This window comes from Alosa pseudoharengus, unplaced genomic scaffold (genome assembly GCF_046254945.1).
Source record: "Alosa pseudoharengus isolate Yale_2024_CS ecotype anadromous, Long Island Sound unplaced genomic scaffold, YU_APseudo_1.1 YU_APseudo_1.1_scf_6, whole genome shotgun sequence".
Classification (NCBI taxonomy): domain Eukaryota; kingdom Metazoa; phylum Chordata; class Actinopteri; order Clupeiformes; family Clupeidae; genus Alosa; species Alosa pseudoharengus.
In genome coordinates, this window is record NW_027468848.1 from 42,152,305 (window position 1) to 42,179,223 (window position 26,919).

General features: G+C 38.8%; 1 protein-coding gene across 1 annotated transcript in view; it reads left to right on the top strand.

Moving 5' to 3' along the window:
• Window positions 1-26,919, top strand: part of dnah10 (dynein axonemal heavy chain 10) — a 394,370-nt gene that overhangs the window by 229,375 nt on the left and 138,076 nt on the right. Inside the window, exons 33-41 of the mRNA XM_076271417.1 lie at window positions 4,356-4,508; window positions 5,050-5,238; window positions 5,367-5,513; window positions 6,698-6,889; window positions 6,985-7,103; window positions 7,333-7,491; window positions 15,189-15,324; window positions 16,709-16,831; window positions 24,022-24,153. Coding sequence (XP_076127532.1) covers window positions 4,356-4,508; window positions 5,050-5,238; window positions 5,367-5,513; window positions 6,698-6,889; window positions 6,985-7,103; window positions 7,333-7,491; window positions 15,189-15,324; window positions 16,709-16,831; window positions 24,022-24,153 — 1,350 coding nt within the window. The remainder of the gene's footprint in view (window positions 1-4,355; window positions 4,509-5,049; window positions 5,239-5,366; window positions 5,514-6,697; window positions 6,890-6,984; window positions 7,104-7,332; window positions 7,492-15,188; window positions 15,325-16,708; window positions 16,832-24,021; window positions 24,154-26,919) is intronic.

Consider the following 26,919-nt stretch of genomic DNA (forward strand, 5'->3'; position numbering starts at 1 on the left):
ACTTACCCACTTGATTCAAATTGTTTTATCATCATGGTAGTCTAGTATACAGTAACACCACTGTGACCAAGTCAGTTGGCCACACCAGTATTCATCAATATATTCTAACTTGTTTTGTCTGTGAGAAAATTAAATTTTTGTTAGTCTGTGGGCTCATATTTCAGTTAGGAAACTTTGAGATGTGTTGAGTTGAGAAGAAGTGCCACTTAAATCAGTCATTTCAAAAGCGTTCACCATTTATGTTAATTTAGTACACTAATTGCAAGCAGATCCAATTTGGCAAAATTGAATTTGTCAAAAAATGTACATTACTTTTTTAGGAAAAATAAGGTGACTTAGACTCTGACTTGACTGGACTAGTAACCCCTTACTTGGGACTTGTCTATCTTTGGCTTTGGCAGATTTAACATAACATTTGGTAAACCAGTCTCGCTTCTGGTTTCCTATCCGAATACAGATACAGGTTGTTTTGTTGGTTGAACATACAGATACAGATAATGTCACTGTGCACTTCTAGTGAAAACACTAGTAAAAAATGTTTTTTGTAAATCAGTGTTAAATGAACATTGGGACATAAAGGACATTTTGGGGAATTAGCTTATTCACTGTCTCCCCCAGAATTAGATAAGATGATGCATACCCTTTTCGTCTCTGTGCATGCAGTAACTTGGCCTGAAGCACCCACCGATAGGATAGCTTAGCATAACTCATTGAGGTGGGCAGTTCCAACTAGCCTGTAGCACCCAAAAGTGACTTAAAAACACCAACATTTTCTCATTTACATGTTGTGACCTGTATAGTTACACCATGTAGGCTACAAATAGGTGATTTTCTATACAAACTTGGAATTATGTTCTCACTCAGGAAAAGCACTGCTTCTTGGGCTAAGTGATTTGCGCACAGCACCTGAAAAGCTGCAGCAGTGCTTAGCAGAGAATGTAGTTTCAAGCATGTATATGCTTAGAAAACCGCTGTGTGGGTTTTACATTGAAATGTATACACATTGTAAGTATACTAGTCACAACATGTAAATAGAACAGTGTTTAAGTTCTTTTGTCACTTTTGGGAGATAGGCTAGTTGGAACTGCCTACCTCAATGAGCTATGCTAATGGTGGGTGCTTCAGACTGAGTTACTGCATGGACAGAGACGAGAAGGGTATGTATCATCTTATCCAACTCTGGGGGGGATGGTGAATAAGCTAATTTCCCATAATGTTGGCGTGTTCCTTTAAAATAACTATTCTGTGAAACTATTCTGTGAAAAAGTGATGGGTCTTTTACAATACAACTTTTACAATACAACTTTCCTATTGTATTATGTTCCTGTGGTAGTTTTGGGTCGTTTAAGAGGGGTCTAAAGACATTCCTATTCAACATATACTTAGTTGTTTAAGCGCTTATGTGTTATGGTTTGTATTATGTTGTTTTATTTTAATTGGGCTGTTAATTAATTTGACATTATTGTTTATTATTGATTAATGTAGTCTTAGCATGTCATTGTTTTTATATTATTGATTGAATGGACATTATTGTTTTATTATTGCCTTTCCCTTTTTTTCCATTGCTTTTTATTAGGCTATTGATTGATTTGATATTATTGTGTATTATAACTATTCTCCTTATTATATTTGACCTACATTCTAATCTGTTCCCTGTTCAATTTTAAATATTATTATGTTGTTTTGTATTTATGTGTCGCTTTGGACAAAGGCGTCTGCTAAATCCATAACCATATATTTTATGTGACAATTATGTAATTTGTACTGGGCCCAGTTCCCCGAAAGCATCTTAAGCCTAAGAGCGTCGTAAAGTCCCTCTTACGAACGTCTTAAGATTTGCCGACTGTTTCCCGAAACCATCGTAGCTTAAGAGCGTCGTGAAAACACTCGTAGATCTACGAGTGCTCCAGAGTTACCGGCTAAGAGCGTCTTAACAGTACTTCTTACTGAGGTCACCAACAGGATATACAGAGGAATTACAACTTAGAATACATAATCCAACTTACGTTCCCATTCTTTATTGTGTTTACCTGTGATGAATTAGATTTTAGCGTGCAAAACAGCATAGCCTACATTTAATGGTCATAATAATGTGATGAAAAGCGGACAAAAATGCAATCAAGTTATGAAATGAGACGTTGCCAGAATAGTTTGCCATTATCTTTGCTAAGTGAGCGCTATATGTTATTAGGCCTATAAGGGTACAAGGAGAGAAAGGAACATGTGGTTTAGTCTGTAGGCCTACTGCATCAAAATCTAAGCCTACACATTTCCTCACTTTACTCGACTTCTTTCTTATCTTCAAATGTGTTCTTAAGTGACACAGCGAAAAAGTAGCCTATTGCATGGTGCAACAATCTAATCTTAAATAATTACAATTATTTATGTCTGTGTGTGGTATATAACCTACTTGGGATGCTTACATGCAGATGTCAAAGTGTTTCTATTTTCATATTGATGTGAATTAATGTGTAGATCCCAAGCTTAAACGGTAGGCCTATAGCTGTGACGTGCAGTCACCTGACATCACCATCAAATCAGAGGATATTTCAGAACTATTAACGTGGACAGCTCCCCTTAAAGATGAACTGAACTGAAATAATCAACATTGATAATGTGTTGATTATGACAATTAAAAATAAATTACACTAAAAAATTCAATTAAAAAAATCAATACGTAGCCTTTTTTAAGCATCACCAAAATTGCGTTTGTTAGTATTAGAACGCTGCCAGTTTCAATGACGTCACTGGCATGGTAGGACCTGAGAAGTTCTATAGGCAACAGCTGCAGCATATTATGTATACACGAAAATTAGTCATTTTAATGGCATGGGTTACACATTTGAGCCTGTGAGGGACAGGCCTGCAGTGTCTTGACTACCACTAGATGGGGGACGATCGGTTTCAGGCTCCAGCTCAACCTTCAGTAGGATCATTTGGGTGAAAATGACTGTGTGGGCACTGCTGGAGCATGGACACTGGAAACACTCGTAACAGCAACTCACACGGGCTCTCTCTCCCTCCCTTGAAACTGTTAAAAACGTTGTTACCCCAAGTTGACCCCAGATACACGGAGGATACACGAGTTTTGCCGTTTATTTTAGGCTAACGTTAGTGGAGAGTTTGCAGATTTGTACCTTGTGGATGTTGATATTGCACGAGTCTCTTGGATAGCAGCTCTGCGAGTTAAACTCCCTCGCATCAACAATCTGCCCTGAGACGGTGACCAACTGGCTTCAGGGTGAGTAGAAAGGGACATTGGATTCTGTTTACAGACCCGCTGTGGTTACCAGCTAGTAAACGCATTATTATCGATCTGTGATATCGTCGGAGTCATGGTTTATACTCTCTATGGTCGGAGTGCTAGCTTGTGGAGTTTGACATTGTTTCCAAGGTGTTTAGCTGCTAGCCCTTTCCTAGGTTGGATCGTATGGTAGCCTATCTAACACTGGACCTCATCTGAGGCTACTTAGAGATATTATTCCAAAGGGGACAGATAGGCTACTGCACTTAAAACTTTAAAAGATTGAACGAACCTTCCCGGACTTTGTAATTGCGACCAGTGACTGCATTGGGTGAACGAAGCCGAAGTTGAAACTTAGGCTCCATGGCACATAGACTGTGTGCTCGCCCTTCTATGAATTGAAAAAGACTAGCTGCCCCACCGAGTTTGCGATAAAGTAAGCAAGAAAAGGGTTTTTTAAGTCAGGATATGGCGAGTCAATGGCATTTATTCGTCCAAAGTTACAGACCAGTTTCCATAGTGCACATCTTATCAATAGTTTGAATGTCGTGTGTGTTTCTGCTCATTGACAAAATAGCGTTCAGTATGATTCATGCCCAATTAATTTCCCCTGTTAAAGTGTTCGCCTTTGTTTCACTAGTTTGGTTTCATTTTGTATGAGATTTTGTGATGTAGGCTAGCCTATGATAAACGGCTTATGGTCAATATGTAACTCAGCTAGGCCTAATGTTAGTTTTCTCAGCCATGTCAGCTAGCCTCAGACTCATTATCTGCTATGGCTGCTAGTGCTAGTGCGGAGTAGCTTACCATGCAAGTGACACTTCAACGTACAATTTTATCCCCTTTTTAATAAATTCAGCCATTTTAATCATTGTACCAATGAGAAGAAATAAAATACATCTGTTATATCACCTTTACTTCAAATTCCAGTTCAGTTCATCTTTAAGAGCGTCTTAAGGGCAGTGCGAAAGGGCAGTCGGAAAAACCAAACGAACGATCGTAAGATGAATCGTAGAAAACCTTAAGAGCGTGTCTCCGTCGTTATCGGGAAACTGGGCCCTGTTCTATAAAAGCTTGTTTGTATCTCTCCTCACTGCTTTTATTCATACAGGCAGTTGGAAAGATTCTCTCTGGGCTTGCTCAATGTGGGGCCTGGGGCTGCTTTGACGAGTTCAACAGGATTGATGCATCAGTGCTCTCAGTCATTTCTTCTCAAATTCAAACAATCCGCAATGCTCTGATTTTACATCTGAAACGGTTCCATGTAAGTCGTTTTGTCTTCTGCTTTAAATGATTTGCTTGTACCAGAGAAAATGCATACAGGATTGTTATGGTAGGTTTCCATTGCAGCGAATTTCTCTTTGCTTCTCTTCAGAACTCTGAAATGACACGCATAGCACACAACAGCCATTGCAGGTGTCTAATCCAAGTGGTTGAGACACTGCAAAAAATAAAATCTAACAAAGTTTGATTAATCTTACTAGGCTAGCAAGAGAGAAGTGACATTGACGAACACAGCGCTGTTCTAAAAGTTGAAGATTTCAACTTGAAGCGCCCTGAGTGTGCGTGCTGTAAACACTGAACTTCATAGGATTTGTGTGGACACAGGCCCTATAATATGAAACATTGTTTTGTTGTTTACACCTTTTGTGCTTACTACATAATCCCATGTGTGCTCTTTTAGAGTTTTGACCTTCAGTTTTGTTCTATGCCTACAGTGTAAAATAAAGAGAGAAACACAAATGATTAGGTGTGTCTAAACTCTTAACCGGTACTGAATATTTGTTGTTTCTGCTGTCTTAAAGTTTGAGGGCCAAGAGATCAACCTTGATGACCGCATGGGGATTTTCATCACCATGAACCCAGGCTATGCAGGTCGTACAGAGTTGCCTGAATCAGTAAAAGCGTTATTCCGACCTGTGGTGGTTATCGTTCCTGACCTGCAGCAGATCTGTGAGATCATGTTGTTCTCTGAGGGCTTCCTCATGGCTAAAGTAAGACACTGGTCACACAAGTGATATCAAAACAAAATGTGTTGGGATATTCCGTTCCATTTCACTTCCTGTAAATTAATTTCTTCTATTTTACATAGATTGAAAGGTATTTTTTCTCCCACAAACAGACTTTGGCCAAGAAGATGACTGTGTTGTATAAATTGGCACGTGAACAGTTATCCAAGCAATCTCATTATGATTTTGGGCTGCGTGCTCTGAAGTCTGTGTTGGTGATGGCTGGAGAATTGAAGAGAGGTTCACCAGACCTTAATGAGGTAAGCTTAACAACTACTGGCCCAAAATAATATGGCTTAAAGAAATTATATTTTGTGGTCCAGAGCTGTCTTTTTATGGCCTCTCCTTAGTTTATTGCCATAGCTGCATTCGGACGCCTTTCATTTTCCCCTTAGACTGTTTTGACCTTTTTACTGTGTTTTTACCTGATAAAGTTCCCTTGGCATTTGGAATTCAAATAGCCCCACATCATCACACACCCTTCACCATATCTCACGATTCCACAAGATTATCTCTCAATGCAAATCAAACCAGCTATTAGGCTGACTGAAATAAAAACCATGCCAATCTCTAGGTATGGTGAAGGGAATGTGATGATGAGGGACTATTTTAATTCCAAAGGCCAAGGGAACTTTATCAGGATGCATAGTATCCCGGATCCATGAAATAACTGGCCTTTAAAAATAAAAATCTGCCTGCCTCTATGGGAATTTAACATAGGGGTATGTATACTTATGGCCCCTGTTTTTTTTGCAGAAGAAAATGTTATTTATTTACGATACATTATTCATTCACTAAGAAATTTGTCCTTAAAGGTTGGATTTTTCCTCATTTTGTTAATTAAGATCACTTTCTAAAAGATTGTTTTATTCCTCTATTTAGTCAACTTTAGTATGTGTATGTACAGGGTGTGTAAATTTATGAGCACAACTGTATATTGTTTTATTTAGTTTTAATGTCATGTTTATCCTGTAGCATTTTGGGGTTTTTTGAAAATGTAAACTGCATTACAAATCAAATGTATTGTTATTATTATTAATAATAATAATATTATTATTATTATTATTATTATTATTATTATTATTATTATTATTATTATATCAATCTGTCTACATATTTGTTTCAGTTTTTTTGTTTTGGTTCTTTGGACAATTTCTGTATGTTATAATACTCTATAGTAAGGCGGCATTCACACTGACACAAGTTTTTCACCGCCAGCATGCGAGTATTTCAAAGTAGTGAGTGTTAAAAATATGCAATGTAGATATTGATTGTGTACATGTTGTTGCTATGATACAACGTTATAACTTAATTGCTAGCTCCCTGACTTAGCTAAGACCGGCAGCTAAGCAACAACCCATTGCTGAAAAAAATGCAACCTCAAACGTTGAAACCGCATGTCATTCTGAACACCGCCTAATACTATATTTCCTCTTTCTAACAGGATGTAGTGTTGATGCGTGCTCTGAGAGACATGAATCTCCCCAAGTTTGTATTTGAGGATGTTCCTCTGTTTCTTGGCTTAATCTCGGACCTATTTCCAGGGCTAGACTGCCCTCGTGTACGTTATCCCAGCTTCAACGATGCAGTGGAGCAGATCCTCCAGGAAAACAAATTTGTCATGCTACCCAACCAGGTCAAACTTTAAGTTACACAAATGACTTACCATCACAATAATGCATCACACCTTTTTCCTTCACAATGCTGATAAATTTTTTCTGACTCATAAAGGTGGACAAAGTAGTGCAGATGTACGAAACTATGATGACCAGACACACTACAATGGTGGTGGGACCAACAGGTGGAGGAAAGTCTGTGGTTATTAACACCCTGTGTCAGTCCCAGACAAGGTTGTTATTACAGAATTATATTCACTGTCAATGCTAAGCTTTACATTAAAAGGCCACAAGTCTCTATCAAGTCATGTTTTTACTAACTACTGTATGGGCATGTGTTGATGTGCATGTGTTTGCATTTGAGCATGTGGTATATCTGGTATACATATGTTAATGCTGTCAGTGTTTGCACAGTATGAAAACTATGGATAATTTGTGAACTAAGTCTTTTGTGTTAATGTAGGTTGGGCCTGTTAACCAAACTATATGCACTAAACGCCAAAGCCATGAGTGTTATTGAACTCTACGGAATCCTTGATCCTGTGACCCGTGACTGGACAGATGGAATACTTTCAAACATATTTCGAGACATCAACAAGCCCACTGACAAAAAAGAAAGAAGGTGAGATTATGGATTTTATCTAAAGGGTTAACCGATGCTGTTACCAATTAGTAATAATGGAGACTGATAACCAATATTTGGAACCTATACACTGTATATTCCACTAAAAAACAGCGGAAAAATTGGGCCCAATCCCATTTCTACCCCTTTCCCTTCATTTTGCGTGTTCACGTTATATATATAGGGATGCCCCTTCCCCTAATTGCTGTCATATATTGCTGTCATATATATATGACAGCAATATATACAAACCATCACGCCTAAGCTTTTTTTTTTTTTTTAAGTATATTTTTGGGCTTTTTATGCCTTTAATGTGACAGGACAGTAGAGAATGACAGGAAGTTAGTGGGAGAGAGAGTCGGGGAGGGATCCGGAAAGGACCACGGGGCGGGAATCGACGAACCCGGGTCGCTGGCGTACGGTGCAGGTGCACCACACTGCAAAAAATGAAATCTAACCAAGTGTTCGGCCCTACAAAGCCAAAAGGCAGTAACTGCATTTTTGGTCAAAAATGAGTTATTGACATTTTTGGGATATTAAAGACTTCCTTTATCATGTGGATAAATATCTATACTCAATGTGACTGTTTTTTCGAAAAAATAGAGGGTTGTGTTCACAGTAACTCCCAAAACCATACTGCCCTACAAAGGCAAAAGGCAGTAACTGACCAGAGTGTCAAACTGAGAAAAGTGACTTCAAAGTTTTTTGTTTTGTCTACACAAATGTATTATAGGTAGAGCAATGAAAATCTGGTGACTTGTTGCCCTGATTAAGAAATGTGTGTATATAAAAAATATTGTGCTTAAAGTTGACCTTTAACCCTTATTTGTCAGATACTGTACTCTGCCTTTGTATTATGTACTAAAAATAAGGAGTCGTGCAAAGGCAACAGGCAGTAACTGGGGCATTGAGGAGACAAAGAAAGAAGACATTGTAAAAAACATTGTCCTCTTATGCCCCCCAATAGAAAGGCTTTTTGGCTCTCACGTCTTGTGGAGGAGTGACAGCATAATTCAAATCAAGTTTATTGCATCCAAAACAATGGAAATTACATTGCTTATGTTATGCCCACCGTCATAAGAAACCTCAATTTTAAGAATGGGTCACTTGTTTTTATCTCCATACATGAATTTTAAACCATCCATTAATTTGCTATCTTTGCGTTCTCTTTCAAATAAATTATTGTTTTTAATTATCAGAGATAGTTGTTGTATTTATTCATACTGTACACTCTTGTGTCATCTATCTGCAGTCACCCTGTTGGTTTTGCTGCACACAAAATTGAAGTTCTTTAGTCAAAGTGTTGGCTCCAACTGAATGCACTCCCAGCACTGGATAGCAACAACTAAATGTCTAAGTAATTGTGTGTCATCTAAAACAAATGCCTTGATTTAGACTCTAATGAAGGTGTTTAGTTAATGATCTATATGGTGGTAAGCAAATATTGATTATATGTCAGTTACTGCCTTTTGCCTTTGCACGACTCCTTATTTTTTAATACATAATACAAAGGCAGAGTACAGTATCTGACAAATAAGGGTCAAAGGTGAACTTTGAGCACAATATTTTTTATATACACACATTTTTCATCAGGGCAACAAGTCACCAGATTTTCATTGCTCTACCTATAATACATTTGTGTAGACAAATCAAACAACTTTAAAGTCATTTTTCTCAGTTTGACACTCTGGTCAGTTACTGCCTTTTGGCTTTGTATGGCAGTGTTAGTCTTAAAATAAGGTCAAAAAATTGGTTTGTTTTGTTTTTAGTATGAAGACTTACCTACAGTAGCGCTCTCTCGAAAGATCATTTTGACCTAATTTAAGAAGACTTTGACTTATTTTAAGGAGTCTTATCAAGACAAATTTACTTAACGCACCGGCAGACAAATTTGCTTGTTTTTAGTACAAATTTGCTTAATGCACCCAGTACACTAAGGGTGACCCGAGTTCGGGCAAATACAGTGCCCCCCACCTCCCCCCAACAACCCCCATGCATTTTTTTGCACCTTATCATGAACTACCATAGTCATAACCTGACTCCGCCAGATGGATTTGCTCCGCATATCCATCTGGGAACTTTTCATTGAAGAACCTTTGGGAAGGGGCGGAAATACTGGTTAGCTGATTGGATAAACCATCTGTCTATCACTACCTTTGTTGGTTATCGACGGGCCAAATCAACCAATTAGATGAACAAAGTGTTCTTCTAATGCCTTCGTTTAACATACAATTAAGTTAGGTAACATGACTAACGTTAAGATGTTTTAACTTACCATTTGTATGACATGAACCTAATCAACGACAATTCCCATCAAGTTTTCACGGTATGCCCTACACTTCGGAAGAAAGTATATTGCTCCATTGTGAACTGAAATCAGCCGTGGAGGATGTCTGTGTCTTTCATTCCTCCCAGCTGCATGGCTGAGACTCATAGCTTCACAGCTTGCCCAGGAATACTTTCTAATTTGAATAAAACTTGCGCGATAGCTATGCTCATCTCTGTGGATGCCGTCATGTTGTTCGTTGCGTCACACCTCAACCCGCCTCAAAGCCAACGCTGATTGGACGTTCGTTTGGTGAACTGCTCCAAATTCTCTTTAACGGAAAGTATCCAGACTGATCTGCGAGTGAAACCCTGAAGCTCGCGAGATCAGGATGGTCTCACGAGGCTACCATAGTCATGCTATATACCATTTTAAAGCTGAGAATCTCAAGAATCGATATATGTAAAGCTTTCCATGAATTAACATATATTTCGTGTGTAAAATATAAGTTTATCCCGATATATAACATATCAGAAAACCCCCCTCCACCACCCCCCAATGTTGCTGCGTTGATACTTTGTCACTTGTCTGTATGGCCGTACCAATAAGTTAGCCCAGCATGCTTGGTCTTGAAATGTTCGTAAGAATCCATAGATGTGAAATATTTACATTGTTTTATTGCCAATATACGCCAGTGCAAACAAAACAGATACATAAGAAAAGAAGCGAAGTGAAAACGTATTTTCCGCGGAAATCCAGGTATTTCGGTTTGACTTCCATTATTGTCGCTGGATTCCATCGATACCAATTACATGTCTGTAGGACCAATGAGAGTCGAGATAGATGCCATCAAAGCCAATGAATCACGTAAGCGATGAATTTGACAACCAGGCTTTGAATGGCCATAGCGCTGGCACATCGTCACATTCTACTTCCTTGTCGGCTAAACTCCATGCGCAAAGCTCACGCGTAACCAGACTCTCCGAAGCAGTGGTTTGGAAGTTTGTTACTAAACAAGCAAGAGACATGTTTTTGAAGTTTTTTGTTCGTAAAACATGCCAAAGAGACAAAAAAAGACGAAACATGTCGAAGAACCTGAGGACATTGAAGATCTGGAGGACATCGATGAAGGAGAAGAAAGCAATTTCTCGGAATGCGATTCCGAGGAGCAGAACTTTTTAGCTGGGAAGGACCCTGATTTTGAGCTGTGAGTAGACTACTTATATCCATATACAGTTACAGATACAGTTTAGTTTGCTTTTGTAATGTTTAGTGCATAGTTTTTCATTTAGCTTTGTTTCATAGTGTGACCTGGGGGAGGTGTGAACAGTGTTCTGGTACCTGGGGGGAGGGGAGTTAGGTGAGAATGCAGTGTGGGTTTGTGTGTGTGTGTGTGCAAAAGAGAGAGCAGGGGGAGGTGTGACCCGAGTACACACATTTATATCAGTTGTATAAGTTGTTGGGAAGGGTTTTCATATACTTTAGTGGGTCTGAGCCCAACTTCCACCTGTACAATTGTTTCAGTGACAGCGATGAAGACTGGGCCCCGCCAAGCAAAAAAACAAGAGCTGAGGATCCTGTGTCTGAGGAAGAGGAGCCGGTGGCCGAGACCAGTGGGACAAGAAAAGGAAAGGGTGCTGCAAGAAGCAGGGGGAGAGGCAGAGGAAGAGGGAGAGGCCAAGGCAGGGGAAGAGGGTGCTCCCGCAGCAGACAGGAGAGCGGAGACGCAGAACCATGGCTTAGGACGGACATCCAGGACACCATACCACCACAGCCCACGTTTCGCCCTATGAGCACTCCTGGCCCCCAGCGTATCTCTGCACAGTACACAATATTAGAACTATTTCAGTTGTTCATAACACGCTCCATTTTGTTGACCGTTGTATTGCATTGAATATGAATCATTTGATGTTTCGTTTGCCAGGGTATTGTTATTTTTTGAATTTTTGCACTGCATTTCATTTTTTACCTTTTATATTTATAATATTTACTGTTTTTTACCTTTGTTTCATTTTATAATACAAATGTTCACTGCATTACCTTGTTTGTCCTTTTTTCATGGAAATCTCAAAGGCGTAGGAGCAAAAGTAAGAGTTTCAGGTCAGATAATGCTTCTCTGGACTCATGGCACAGCCACTGCAAAGCACTCCAGGTACAAGCAACATGACACAGAGTGTAACCTTTCATTTGACACCAAGATCATGGTTCTACATAAAGGGGTTCTTGTATAGGAAGAGTTTTTTTGTCAGTATGTGTTTTGGTAACCAAAGGTCCTTTTGGAGTCTCCAAAGCAAAACGCATGTGTATGCCCACACAAATATGGGTCCCACACAGTAGAGGGTGACACGGGAAGCAATTTTCACTCCCGTCCCATCCCGAGCCCGCACAAATACTCCCGTCATATCCCGATCACGTGACAGCCCCCCCAAAAAAATTCTGTCCCGCAAAATCCCGAGAGAAAGACTCCCGAATCCCGTCCCGCTCCCTATGTTGATGTCTAAAGTTATCCGACTGTTAGGCTACAGTAGCGTGCGGTGACCATACATTTTGGTAGGGCAGAAAGCCTTGTCTAACTTTTCTTTAATAGCCGATCATTTTGGGCTATATTAAAATTACATATTTTACAGTACTTTGCTGTAGGCTATGCTTAAATCATTTCATAGTTAGATCTCATCCCATCAGTTAAGTTTGCACCGTTCTCACGTTAAACCAGCGAAGCATAGCAACGTTGCTATGAGTAAACAAAACATTTTTTTGTGTTCCGCCAGGGTTATGCGATAAATATATTGAGGAATGCGATCGTCAAGGTGTCATGCCCCAACATTGCATGACACATTAAACTCAACGAGAATCGCTTTCCCGGACAGCTCGTGCAATTGAATAGAGTTGTCCTTTGCTGATACTTTCGCCTGTAACTGTTTCTTTGCATCCATTTTGCCTTAGGGCCTATCGCTGAAGCTGATTGATTGTGAACAGGGCAGCTGCTTGTCTTGCTCTGATAGGCTACCAATCAACAACAAACGTATTGTGGGTTGTAATTGGTTCTCTTTTCTAAAACGAAATGCCTCACGTCTTTGGGCGCACTCACTGCATTGCAGCGTCATTTTTTAAGTTAATAATCTCTGGCTTCCCGCCAGCTCCCGTTTATTATTTCCTGTCCCGTCCCAATCACGTTACCAACAGTGAAATTTACTCCCGTACTGCGGGAAACCCGCGGGAATACCGTGACCCGCGGGAGTCCCGAAAAATTGTCACCCTCTACCACACAGTCATACTTCATCCTATAGGGATCTACTTTGAGATACAGATTCACAAGACCTGGTAGTGGGCCTCAGTGGTGTTTTCAAGACAATACAAGTGACCAAGAGGGCAGAATGTGGTCATTTCTAGAGATTAAGGGTGTCACGATTTCGATTTTATTTCGAAATCGATCGAAATTACATCTCAATCTCGAACTTCGAACTTAAAAGTAGAATCGACGATGCAGCCACACCCCCAATGTCACGTCCAGCATGTATGCCAAGAGCACAAACACACATGCACGTGCTGAACTGCAGCGTCAACACTCCTCTAATTTTAGGCTGCAGCCAGTTAAAATATAGGCCTACACATCAACCTACCGAAATCAAAGCCCCTCTTGCTACTTTGAAATCACCGGTGTGGAAGTATTCGTTCATTCACGTCAATTAAAACTAACTTAGCCTACTCAACTTAGCAAGTGAAAAGATGGTCTAATTACAGTCCAAAGTTACTTTAAGGCTTAAAATGCAAATGTATAAGTACATATTCCATGAACACTAACCTTGGGTCCCTTCGGAGTGTGCTGAAACAATCAAATTAACATTCTGTGTTGTTTCATTTTACTATGTTCACGTCTCTGTTTTAGCCTAAAGTTCTGTTTACATTACAACCTCGCGGTTGGAACGGTTTCAAAATAAAAGCCCCCCGAAAAAGAAAAGGCCAAAAAGAGTAAATAACATATAAGGAATGCATTAATAGTAATATTTAAAAAAGATCGAAAATCGAATCGAATCGTGACTTTAAAATCGAAAATTACATCGAATCGAGGATTTGGAGAATCGTGACACCCCTACTAGAGATGTACATAACCGCCTATAAGAAAAACTATCATTCTACCCTTTGCCACTCTCTGATAGTTCATCACACAGTCAATCTATTGGTACCAAAAAATTCTACAAGGCCTTAGCTTTCCAAAGAGGTCAGGCACTTGATTGTAAGTCAAAGTATGTGGCAACAGGGCCATTGTAAGTAGGCGGTGTGCAATTTTGAGGAAAAACTCAAAATAGGGGGGTAAATGCTATGGGTTATTAATGCACTGGCAGAAAAATTTGCTTGTTTTCAGGATGAGATGTCTAAAAATAAGTCATATCTTAATATAAGATTAATAATCTTGGTTAGATTTGATTAGATGAGCAGTTTTTGCAGTGTAACACCGAGTTTTTCTATGCGCAGAAAGCGAACGCTGTGCTCTACAACGCTAATTGCGTGTCCACAGTTGAATAGAGTTAACCAATTGTGATATTAAAAAGAATCAAACTTCAGCGATCATACATGATGTGACATACTGAGTAGGCCTAGTAGCTCTACTCATCTACTTAAAAAATACTTGAACTATTTACTGCACGTAAACTGTAGGGCTATGACCTAGTCTAGCAGATTGGAAAGTGTACATCGTGAAAGTGAAAATACGATATTAGAAAGGCAAACAAAAGTTAAGGTTGCTTTTGACATAGTACAATGAAGAAAATCGATGCTCTGAATACTGATTCAGCTGTCTCTAAAGGTTTCTCTAATTGACGCATTTAACTACAATGTGGATTACACAGGCGCAAGAGTTTCACCGCAAAACAGACGTGCGCTGTTTTCATACATATGGCGGAATACCTAAACAATCGCTATTAGTCTGCGCTTTTTCCTCAGTGTGGCCTGTTTGTACATACCCCGCCACGTTTTTTACGTGCATGTTGCGAAACAAATACACCTGAAGTGGGCGCAAAAACGTTAGTACATCTGGCCCTGATGTAAATCCGGTTTCTAGGCCAAGTATACTTGCGTATACAAGGAATTTGGTCTCTGCATTTATCCCAACCGTGAATTAGTGAACACACAGAGCATACAGTTTGAACTTATATGGAATATCCCAAAGAGGTCATTACAAGTAACATCAAAGTAACTCCTAACCACTACGGGACGGTATATATTCATAAGGTATATATTCATAAGATGATTGTCCCACCCCACAGTTTCTGTCCCTGGTATCCAGAATGGTCAAGGCATTAAACAGAACTTTACTGTACACCCTTTTGTCCAGCATATGGCTATTCTATGGCATGTACCTTGATTTCCCTTTCTCCCTCACTTTGCATACCAGTTCTTCAAAAAGTAAAACAATTTATTCTGAATTTCATAGGTACATATTATTTGATGGGGATGTTGATGCTCTGTGGGTGGAAAACATGAACTCTGTGATGGATGATAATAAGCTGCTAACCTTGGCCAATGGAGAGAGGATTCGTTTGCAGAATCACTGTGCACTACTGTTTGAGGTACATTTTCAGTTGTGCTTTTTTATTACTATTTAGCCTCTTCTCTGTCATATTTCTACATTTATGTAAGGTATTTTGTTATGTTATCATATTTTCAATGTATACCTACTAGCTGAATCAGACTGTTTTAAATTAGCTCAGTGAATAGTTAAGTCAATTATTCTGATTATTGCACTGGCTCACAGGCATATTGGTTGAGCTGGAGAGAGAAAAGAGAAAGCATGGTTTTAATCTATAGTTTATGACAAAGTTTATGACATGCAAAGCAATACACTGTATTGTTGTTAAGTGGATTGATGGTTATGTCATATTTGTAACTCTCAATCTGTCCATTTAATTCAACAACATTTGTCAGAATTCACCATTTAAGGACCCAGACCCTTAATAGCACAGTTACCAACTTACTGCAACAGCACCACTGCTGGTAAAAATTCAAAGGGAAGCACTGTGGTGTTGTCATAGTTTATTCAAAAATTAGACTTAAAAAAAGATCACAATGTATTGCCTCATATACACTGCAAAGATTATTAATCTTATATCAAGATAAAAAAAATTGTTTGTATTGTTTTCAGTATAAAGAGACTTACCTAGCGCTTTCTCGTGAAATCATTTGACTTAATTTAAGAAAAGTCTGACTTATTTTAAGACATATTATCCTGAAAACAAGCTAATTTTTCTGCCAGTGCATTAAGCAAATTTGTCTTGATAAGACTCCTTAAAGTCTTCTTAAATTAAGTCAAAATGATATTTCGAGAGAGCACTAGGTAAGTCTTTTCATACTAAAAACAATACCAAATAGACATTTTTTGCAGTGCACAGTTTCGAATTATATTGCAATATATTGTATTAATCCTATATTAAGATAGAAAACGATTTGCTATTGTTTTTAGTGTGAAGAGACTTACCTAGCGCTGTCTCAAAATATCATTTTGACTTAATTTAAAAAGATTTAAGAAGTCTCATTGAGACAAATTAGCATTACAGTAATTTGCTTAATGCACTGGCATACAAATTTGCTTGTTTTCAGGATGAGACATCTTAAAATAGGTCAAACTCTTCTTAGATTAAGCCAAATGATTTCATGAGAAAACACTTGGTAAGTCTCTTTATACGGAAAACAATACCAACAAGACTTTTAAATCTTAATATAAGATTAATAACACTTGGTTAAATTTTAGATAAGCAGTTTTTGTGGTGTTTATGCTATTAATTGTATAACTTTGGGTCATAACTTTTTGCCCATGGGAAATGGCAGATCCAGAGGTCTGATCAGTTGAGAGTCACTGTGTCCAACTCAAGTCAATTTTCATCCTACATTTTGGGTAAAGTATTAAGTGTAAAGTGTTGTGTAAAATAGCTGTAAAAATTGTTGTCTAAAATACAGGTGGGAGATTTGCAGTATGCATCCCCTGCCACTGTCTCCCGCTGTGGAATGGTGTTTGTTGACCCCAAAAACCTGCGTTTCACTCCATACTGGCAGAAGTGGGTTAGCAACAGATCTATAAAGGTAAAGTGATTATATTGTTGTTTTATATTGTTGGTGACTATATGAGTGTAGGATCTATACAGCACCCTTCACAATGATTGATACCTCTGGTAAAGTTATGTAAAAAGAGGTAAGAAAAAAATAAATGTCTGATCAAAGTATAATTATCTTTTAACAAAAAGACTCATTCTTCAATTGTTGGCACCACTGTATTTAATACATTTAAATTAACATTTATTCATTTAACAGACACATTTAATACAAAGTGATTTACATATGTAACTCATTTGACAAGGAATTACATTGTCCCTGGAGCGACTTGGGGTTAAGGGGCCAGTTGCACAAAACACCTTAGGTTAAGTTTTTTCCCCCCGTAAAATCTGATTTAAAGCCCCCTTAAAATAACATGAGTTGCACAAAGTATTCTCCTTAAGGTTTCCTTAAAATTTTCCCTCAAGTTTTTAAGGTTTTCTCCTTATCTTATAAGAAATAAGATTATGTATCAAACCGTTGCACAAACAACCTTAGCAGCCTAAATAAGGGGGTATATAAAATAAGGGACCTCTGACTCTACCTTATTATTATATGAGTTAATGCTGATAAATTAACCACTTTTGACAATTGAAAATTAAACTTCTCCGCTAATATCAATACTCTTCTATCAAATAGCCTATCAGAAACATGCCAAATACTATTATTATGTGGTTAGTATAGTGGTAACATACTCAAGTCGGATGTCCCAACTGTTGGCCTACCATGAGCTTTGGTTCAGTTCGCCAGGCAAAACGTAACAAGAAAAGTTTGTTTTGGTGCACTGATAACAGTCGGGATAATATCTAACTAGCTAGCTAGTATTGTTCAGTTCATGTCTATATCAGGCTTTACTAGATGAATAGATAAATGTCATTGAAAATTATTAAGTTAAGATTATAAGATCATTAAGCTTTAGGCTATTGTGTTTGGTGAGTTGCTGACTAACGGCATAAATTACTAGCAAGGTAGTTACAACTATGTCTGTTGATCATACCGGTTGAGTTATTTATTGCTAACATTAACAAGGTGCATTAATCACTATAGCTAACATTGTGAAATTAATGTCACTGCTCTAAGGTGCGTCGTGTTTGGCTGTCACCCTTCAAACGTTTTTCCTTAACTAAGGAAACCATTTAAGGTATTCTGTGCAACACCTACAAATAAATCCCTTACCTAAGGAGAAATTAAGCCTTTAATTTCCATTAAGGGTCATACTTAAGGGAGAAAAGCTTAAAGTGTTTTGTGAAACCGGCCCAAGGGCCTTGCTCAAGGGCACAACTGTGGAAACTGGGAATTGAACCCACAACCTTTTGGGTACTGCATGCTAGCCTAGCTCCTTAACCACTACGCTTACACAGTCCCATAATACTTCTTAGTCTTATTTAGTCACAATTCAAATACAATACTGACAATAAAAAACTGATGTTGATAGTGAGATTAATGCAGTTAATGCAACTCCATAGAAAAAAGATGCATCTCACTGCAAGATTAGTGTGCTGTCTCATCACGTTCTAAAGAGTCAGTGGAATCAAATTTCCTCAAAATAAAGGTCTTGCCTGTTTACACTCTGGCAGCATGATAAGTGAAAATGTATAGTAAATTAGCCATTCTGGAAGACAGATCTTGGGCAAGGCTTGCAGTTCTGTTCCATTTATTGCTGCTCCACTCCAAAAGCTCCCTTTCTCTCTGTCAGCAAATTTCATGGAAATCGGGGCAGTAGTTTTTGTAAACCGTATTTTCCGGACTATAAGTCACACTTTTTTTCATACAGTAGTTTGGCTGGTGACTTATAGTCAGGTGCGACTTATATATGAAAAAATATATAAGTTGAACATGTTATCATAATTAATAATTGCCTACATTGTTTCGAGGGAGAGCAGCTTCACAGAAGAGAGAACTTCTGACGCCAAATTTGAGGAAAAGTTGGTAAACCATAACCTGACTCTCGCCAGATTAATTTCGTTCCGCCTAGCTCCACTCATCCATCTGGGATCAATCCATTGGAGTGTTGCTTCAGAAGGCTGGGCCTAATCAAAAAATGCTTGCATATGATTGAATAAGCCACCTGTCCGTCATCTATTGACGTGCTACTTCAACCACTCACATCGAAGCCAACCCGTGACGCTGATAACAGTCTCACAGTCGCTTCTACGCTATGTCTATCTATGAAACTCCCGCCCTGCGTCCTAATTGGCTCTACCATAAAATCTGGTGCAGAAATCACTCTCAACGGAAGAGGTCCCAGATGGATGTGAGTGAAGCTAGGCGGAGCTAAGCGGAACGAAATTCATCTGGCGATAGTCAGGTTAGGTAAACCACCCTTCTTACCTAATTTGAGGGTGCTGATTTTGAATATTTAGTTTACCAAGCTCAATTCTGAGTTCTAAGCCGCATAATCATAGCCTGACGAGCCAGACCCACATTAAAATGTAGGGTCTGGGCACTCACCGTTCGCAGTGCTCAGTCCGAGAGGCGGGATAATCGGTTGTCTTTCAAATTCTCTCTGTGCGCAATAGGACAGCGCTGAGTCCCATGCGTTTTCCCACCAGCGGAGCTAGTTGGCTAGTTCAAACTTTTGCCATCTTAAAACAAGCTTAACTCGTGTCACACTGTTGGCCAACAGCAACATCCATCTTCTTTGTTTTCAAGTAGCACGGAATTCAAGCCAAACCGTTGCAACTCTACCATCAATCATTATGTTAAGATAACATAGTGTCACTCATGTGGTGTTTAATGTGTTTCATCACAATAACAAGTTGCACAGATAACCTTCAACTCAGAATATATCCTACAGTACATATGAACTTAGATAGCGGGAATAAGCCTTATGCAGAATTGCATCTACCGTCAGCAACAACCGACAAGTAAAAAACATTTTACTTCTAGTAACACTGGATTTGGTATGTGTGCTTGCCTCCATAATAGAGCTTGATAATGTGCTCTTCTAATATGCCATTGAGCAGCATCACTTGTTGATGGTAGAGCCTCCGATCCTCGACATCTAGAAAACAGAGTGGCTCTGGCATAGTGTTGTCACGATACCAAAATTATGACTTCGATACAATACCAGCCATAAATATCTTGATACTCGATACTGAAACGATATCCAAATCCTAAAATATCTGGAGAAGAAAGAACACAGGCCTCCTCCAGGTGTATTGAGTCATTTGTGTTGAATTTGGTGCACTTTTGGTGCACGTTTTAAACTTAAACGTCCTACATAATTATTATTTTTGTAGTCAGTAAAATAGTAGTTTGTGTGTGATTAAGTCCTTTATTGTTTGTTATAGCTCATTTATATTGTGTGGTGTATTGGCAATAAATTACCTTTAAATAGCCAAAGTAGGCTAGATCAAGGTCAGTGTTCAAATTACTGCATGCAAATCACTTAATGCTATGCAGAAGAGCCTAATCTTTAGGCCATCTGATGTAGGCTACCCTAGGCCTTCCCGTGCTTATGGGATTTCTTTGACAGTTGCAAAGGGAAAAGAGTGAAGATAGTCTTCCGATAGGTTGCCGGTTCGAACCCCGACCAGTAGGCACGGCTGAAGTGTCCTTGAGCAAGGCACCTAACCCCTCACTGCTCCCCGAGCGCCGCTGTTGTTGCAGGCAGCTCACTGCACCGGGATTAGTGTGTGCTTCACCTCACTGTGTGTTCACTGTGTGCTGAGTGTGTTTCACTAATTCACGGATTGGGATAAATGCAGAGACCAAATTTCCCTCACGGGATCAAAAGAGTATATATACTTATACTTATACGTATACATTGTCAATGGAGCGTTCTACTAGCATTGTCAATGTTTATTATTAACTTGGTAGCCCTTGGATACTTTTTGTTGGGGGAAGTGCTGTGTTGGAAGGTGCACTCACATTTTTAGTTCTCTGTAGATACAGTATAGCCTACATATGTTGGAGACTAGTGCACTGCTGGCAGAGGCCTCAGAAATCACCATAAACAATATTATTTGTTTGCAATAACAGTTTATCAGATAATGCAGTATCCATGTCTTGGTATCTTTTACAAAATCAAAAAAGTCTACCAGTGTTTTAGCCGAAAATAGCAGAGCTACGCAAACATACCAGTGCACAATGGTGTAGGGCACGTGCATAGAGCAGGGGTTCTCAATTTGGTTTTGGTTCCAGGGTCCCCTTGTGGGAGAATTGTTTTTTATGAGGACCCCCATTCAATTGTATGTTGACGATGTGGACTGACAGTTAAGCTACACAACAGTAGGAATGGTTCATTATGACCTGAGTGAAGTGATTAGTACTGTAGATGCAATAGTCTGGAAACACAAATATTTCTCCATACCCTTGTTTCTTTTTTCCATACTTATCCAGACCTGGAAATTACTAAAACCATTTTTCCAGGTTTTCCATAATGCGTAGGAACCCTGTAACCAGTAGGCCACGGCTGCCCCCAGTGTAATTTAATTCTTTGCTCCCAGTGTAATTTAATAAGTATGTTTCAACCACTCAGGTCTTAATCAGATAGGCCTACACCATATCTGTTGCAATATATGTGTGCATTCCTACATTAGGTCTATTTCTTTGATAGTTAACATCATTTGCTACCACATAACAAATACCAAATAACAATACAAAAGTTTCTTACAAACTTTCCTGCATACTTTTTAAATGTGCTGCAGTCAGATGGGTGTCCTAAAGACATAACTAGATCTTGAGCATCTATTACCAGTGTTGAATGAGCAGTTTTTGAAGTGATCACTACCGGACATTCCACATTGTTAGACAGCACTTGAGTGAGGATGACTTATTTCCACTTCACAAATAACCATCACTATCTGCAATAGCTACAGTACAGGGACAAGAATCAGTTCATAGCTGAGGATTTGTCCTAGGTCCACTTCCCTTTCAGCATCAGTAATGATGCACTGGAGAATATTTATTTTTGTTGCACTATAAAGGATATCTTGTCTAAATGTTTTGCAAATAATCTCCATAGCACTCTTCAGCACTCCTCAAACATGCACACTCTTCCATTTTTCTGCATGGCTGGAATTTGAATGATAGGAAAGAGCACCAGTGAGATGTTTTAACTATGCAAGCACAGTAGCCTTAACAGTAAAATAATAGTGTAAATCCTCTGTAAAGACTGACAACTGTTCATAATAGTTAGTGACAAAATACTTTCTACAGAAAAATGAGTAGACACCTACTATTCTATCAATTTATTAGCAAGGAATCTATTTTGTTTCTATGTCATACTGAATTTTAGCTATTATTTAAATTGATATTTTAATTTTAGCTTATTTTAATTTGCTACTTGAGGGTCTTTGGGGTAATTCCTGTCCTGTCCTACAACATATCTGATACATAAAGAGTATATTAATGCCTTATTTTTTTCAATTCCTATGATATCTGATGGCAAAACCAAAAAGTATGTGAATTATGCTAATTATGCTAATTAGCCAGCTTAAAACTCAAAATTGAGCTTGGTAAACAAAATATTTGTATTCAGCACCCTCAAATTGTGTGAAATAGCCCCTTTACCGACTTTTCCTCAAATTTGCCAACAGGACTTTTTCTGAACGTTTGTTAGCTATCTGCTCTCCCTCTTCTTAATATTTAATATTGTTGGTTAGTTTAATACTGTTGCCAACGAAAAGTCGTTGTCTTACACCATAGGTCTCCAACACGTCACTCTCAAACTACCAGTTGCTTGCCGCCCCCTTCTGAGCTTGCCAGAGGCTGTGAGGCATTCCAGCCTACAAATTTTATAAAAAAGTAAATCTTACATAATTTAAAAAATAACTTAATTTAGGCTACCGTAGACCTATTTGGATATTCGCAATAAGATTTCCATTACAGCACAGTGCAAGTTCAATTAATGAATGAAAGCGGGTACCTTGTCTCGCAATAAACAGCGGATGGAAATCCCGACACTCTTTCAACTACATGAAACTTAATAGTGAACCATCAGATACCCCCCAGATTTCAGTGGCCATCAGTCCCAACATTTAGCAATATAATCAAAGAGTCCAAACGTAAATTAAATCCCAAACCAAACCGGACATCTTCTGCTTTTGATAGCCTACCAGTATGCCACTCCAAATGAAACGAAGCGCATGTCTCACAATAAAATGCACCAGGTAAGAAATAAAGGTCTGCCTCGAATACAAGCCTGCTCCAAATAAAGGTGTTGTGCTTTGCGCAGCCTGAGTAAATAAAAGACCCCAGCCATAATTTGAGGATTTACGATAGTCTGTCTCCTAAACATTCCTCACCCATTATCCAGACATGCATGAAAACATTTGAAAACAAAACTCACAGCCATAGCTTATTTTGACTGATGACTTTCTCTTCTGCATTGTCCTAACCGTTAAAATGAGGCATATGACGAGGCATTGCAACAATGTTTACAGAGATACACTATACGGTTGGCTGCAAAGATTGATATGCAGACTGTTACGATTGGCCAGGCGCTTTAGGCTATAGTCTTTCTACGTAAGGGATAATGTATAGAACGCCGGCCATTATTGGAAAAATAAGTCCTGACAGGGCGAACCGGACCCAGACGCGCTAGTGGAGGGGTCTTGCTTTGCCCTGAAGGGACTTATTTTCCCAAAAATGACCGGCGTTCTATACATTGTCCCGCTTATTATACGGCTACTTGCCAAAACAAAAAAATTAACTAGAAGATCAGTTCTAAAGAGGTGGGTTTTAAAATACTGTACACATTTTATGAATGTACTTTGGTAGACACTTGATTGAATAGGAGTAAGCAGGTCATTCCACCACCCAGCTACCACTAATAACACATTTTAATTGCCAACAAAGTAGTTGAGTTCATTGTATCTTGATAAGTTGTTTTACACACCGTTAATGGAGACCATCAACTCATTTTGATACATTGATTAATTCATATTTTAATTGCAGAATTTGTGTTTTCTGCCTATGTGTGCCACAGTTTCAGTAGGTCATTGCTGTTACTATGACATTGATGATGTTTTACTGTCAATCAAACAGATCAATAAAGCAACAATAACCTTCACATAGCATCCACCAATCACATCTAACAATAGCATCCACCAATAGCATCTATCAATCAATAGCAACAACAATAAAACAATAATAGTGATAATAAATGCCTACATTACAGTATGTATCATTGTGGAAATGCCTTTTCAGTTCATAACACATTTATTTTCTTACAGGAAATTGGAGAGCTTTGCAAATTGTTTGAAAAGTATGTTCCTCACACCATTGATATGATCATCGATGGTATAGTGGATGGCAGACAAGGAGAAAAGCTGAAAACCATTGTCCCTCAAACAGATTTAAATATGGTTGGTCCATCATTATACTCAGTTGTATAGATTTAACGGTTCCTGCTGTCTAAATCATTAAGACCACCGCGCTAGCGAAGCGGCGGTCATATATGTTTAGTCAGAGCGTATTTTTTTCTGCATTTTTCATTTTTTTATGAGTAATTTTATGTCAACGATTCCAGGGACACTGAAAGACCGGGCTGCACGAAACTTGGTGGGCATGTAGCCCAACAGGGATGACATCAAACTATCGATTTTTGTTTTGATCTGTTGCCCAACCGCCGCACCAAACCCCCCAAAAGAGGAGGGTAGGACGGACACAGTTTTCTGTGACTTTCTCGAGAACTATAGGACCTAGGATGGCCAAATTTATTTTGTATGTTGGTCTCAAGGGGCCATCTCAACCCATCTGTAACCACTCATTTGCAGTATAGCACCACCTAGTTAAAAATGAAAAAGCAAAAATTAGGTGTTGTAATTACATGTTTGGCTGACATGTTCAAAATTGCACGAAATTTGAAGTCTAGGATCATTATGACACTCTCTGAATGCATGACAAGTTTTGTGGAATTGTGTTCATGTGGAGGCCATACAATAAATTAAGGGCCTGTTTACACGTATCTAGATTTTTAAAAAAACGGATATTTTGTATGCGTTTGTTTTTTTAATCGCGTTTACACGACATTCGATTAGAAAATATATCCATACACACTAGAACGCAAAATGATTCCAAAGGCGAATGTTTATGTAGAACCTAAAGTGTCGTCTAGGTCATCTACTTGTCTGTGTTGCCCTCCTCCCCTCAATTAGCCTAATAGCAGGAGAGGAAAGACGCTTTGGTTTACCAGTACTAGTTTATCAGTTTGGCAGAAATTACATGCACAACACAGTAGGCTATGATAGGCCAACAATACACAATATGAGATGGAGATGAGTTGTCAGTTATGTTATTTCGTGGCAAGGAACGATTAAAATGTGCAAAAGCCTACCAACATCTCACTGTTCACTTTACACAACTCTGCGTCTGTAACACGCCAGGCCAACATATTGCACTATCCCAGTCAAAGTTCAATTGCATATCCGAGAATAAACTTAGGTAAATTTAAAATGTACAGAAGGCTACGCGTTTTAGGCTGATTAAACCGAAGGGAAATTATGGCAAAAAGCGACTCATAAAGCAACTCATAGCCTACATGTGGACCGACGAGGTAGAACTAGGCTACTTTCTCTTAGTACAGTATAAAGTGAGGAAAGTTCAAGAGGGCACGGATTACATGCTAGCCTACTAATAGCCTATAAACATTAGCTCTCGCCCATGTTCATTTTGTCAAAGCAGCTCTTGGATGAAAATAGGTTGGCGCCTGCTTTATATTAACGCCACACCAAATCAGTAATGAAAACACTGATGAGCTGTTATGTCTCTCATTGGTTTTACACCCAAAAGACACCCATGACTGGTTAAAAACATTAGGCTACATTTATTTAGCTATCCACAACGTAAACAGGCGATTTAGAATGCCGTGCGTGTATACCGTACGCCCACACATCCTGCGATCTTAATTACATCCAATAATAGGCCTAGGCTAATTCATGAGAATATATCTGCATTTTAATAAAGACATGTAATAACACTGCCGTGATGTAAGTGTGGTAGGATATTGAGTATCCATGAGTTGCTAGGCTAGTGTTCATGGACAATGATCGATCCAGCTAGTCTGCACGCACACATAGGGCCTTTTAACTGAGAAGGTCGGGGGAATGGGGCTGTTTTAATGACAGTGTTGGCAGCATGCAGAGCCAACATCACAACACGTTTCAATGTGCTAATAACGCTAAAACTCGCACGTCATGCCAAAACTAACTAGAATAGCAAACCCATTTAAAACTCACCATAGCATAACTTCTCAGATACGGTAATTAATCATGCCACAGCGGGCCAGAATAACAAACATAGCCTACCTTATCTTCTACATACATGTACATCCTCTAGGTTTGGAAATGAAGATGATTTAATCCAACATGTTATAATCCATTGAGTAGGCCTAGCCTAGGCTATGTTAGCGTCACAAGACGATACTTACTTACTTACTAACTTACTTCTACATGAAGTAAACAACTAAACAACTCTATAATTAACAATATAACAACTCAGAAGTCAACGGACAGTTGCTGTGTGAACCTGTGTGAGGTGAGCACGAAATAGTATGCGAAATATTAAAAATAATCGCATATCACGTGGTGTGTAGGCTACAGTTTGTGTGAAATGTAAATGTTCAGGCAGGCACTGCACGTCAAAAGCTCCGCTCTAGAATCTTTGCTGCACATATTAAATCGAATTGACCCACGACACAATTGAACGCGTCATCGTTTTAAGAAATCTTCACTTTAGAGTGCGTTTGTAAAAGTATGCGTTAGAGGGAGATAAATCTCTGTTTACGTGTAAACGAAAGGGCCAAACGCATACAAAAGTATGCGTTTATTCTAGGGATGTCCGATATTGGCTTTTTTGCCGATATCCGATATGCCGATATTGTCCAACTCTCAAATTTCGATTCCGATATCAGCCGATACCGATGTCGATATGTGGGTTATTTTTCCTCAAAACTAATTTAGGTAACATCACATATCTCCTGTTGTGGAATTAACACAACATGCTTAATGTTATTGTGATGCCCCACTGGATGCATTCTTGAATGCAACAAGGCTTTCCAAATGTTAACATTGTCTGTGCAAAATAAGAAAAATACTTCAACTTAATTTAGGGAAAAAGTGCCATGTTTATTT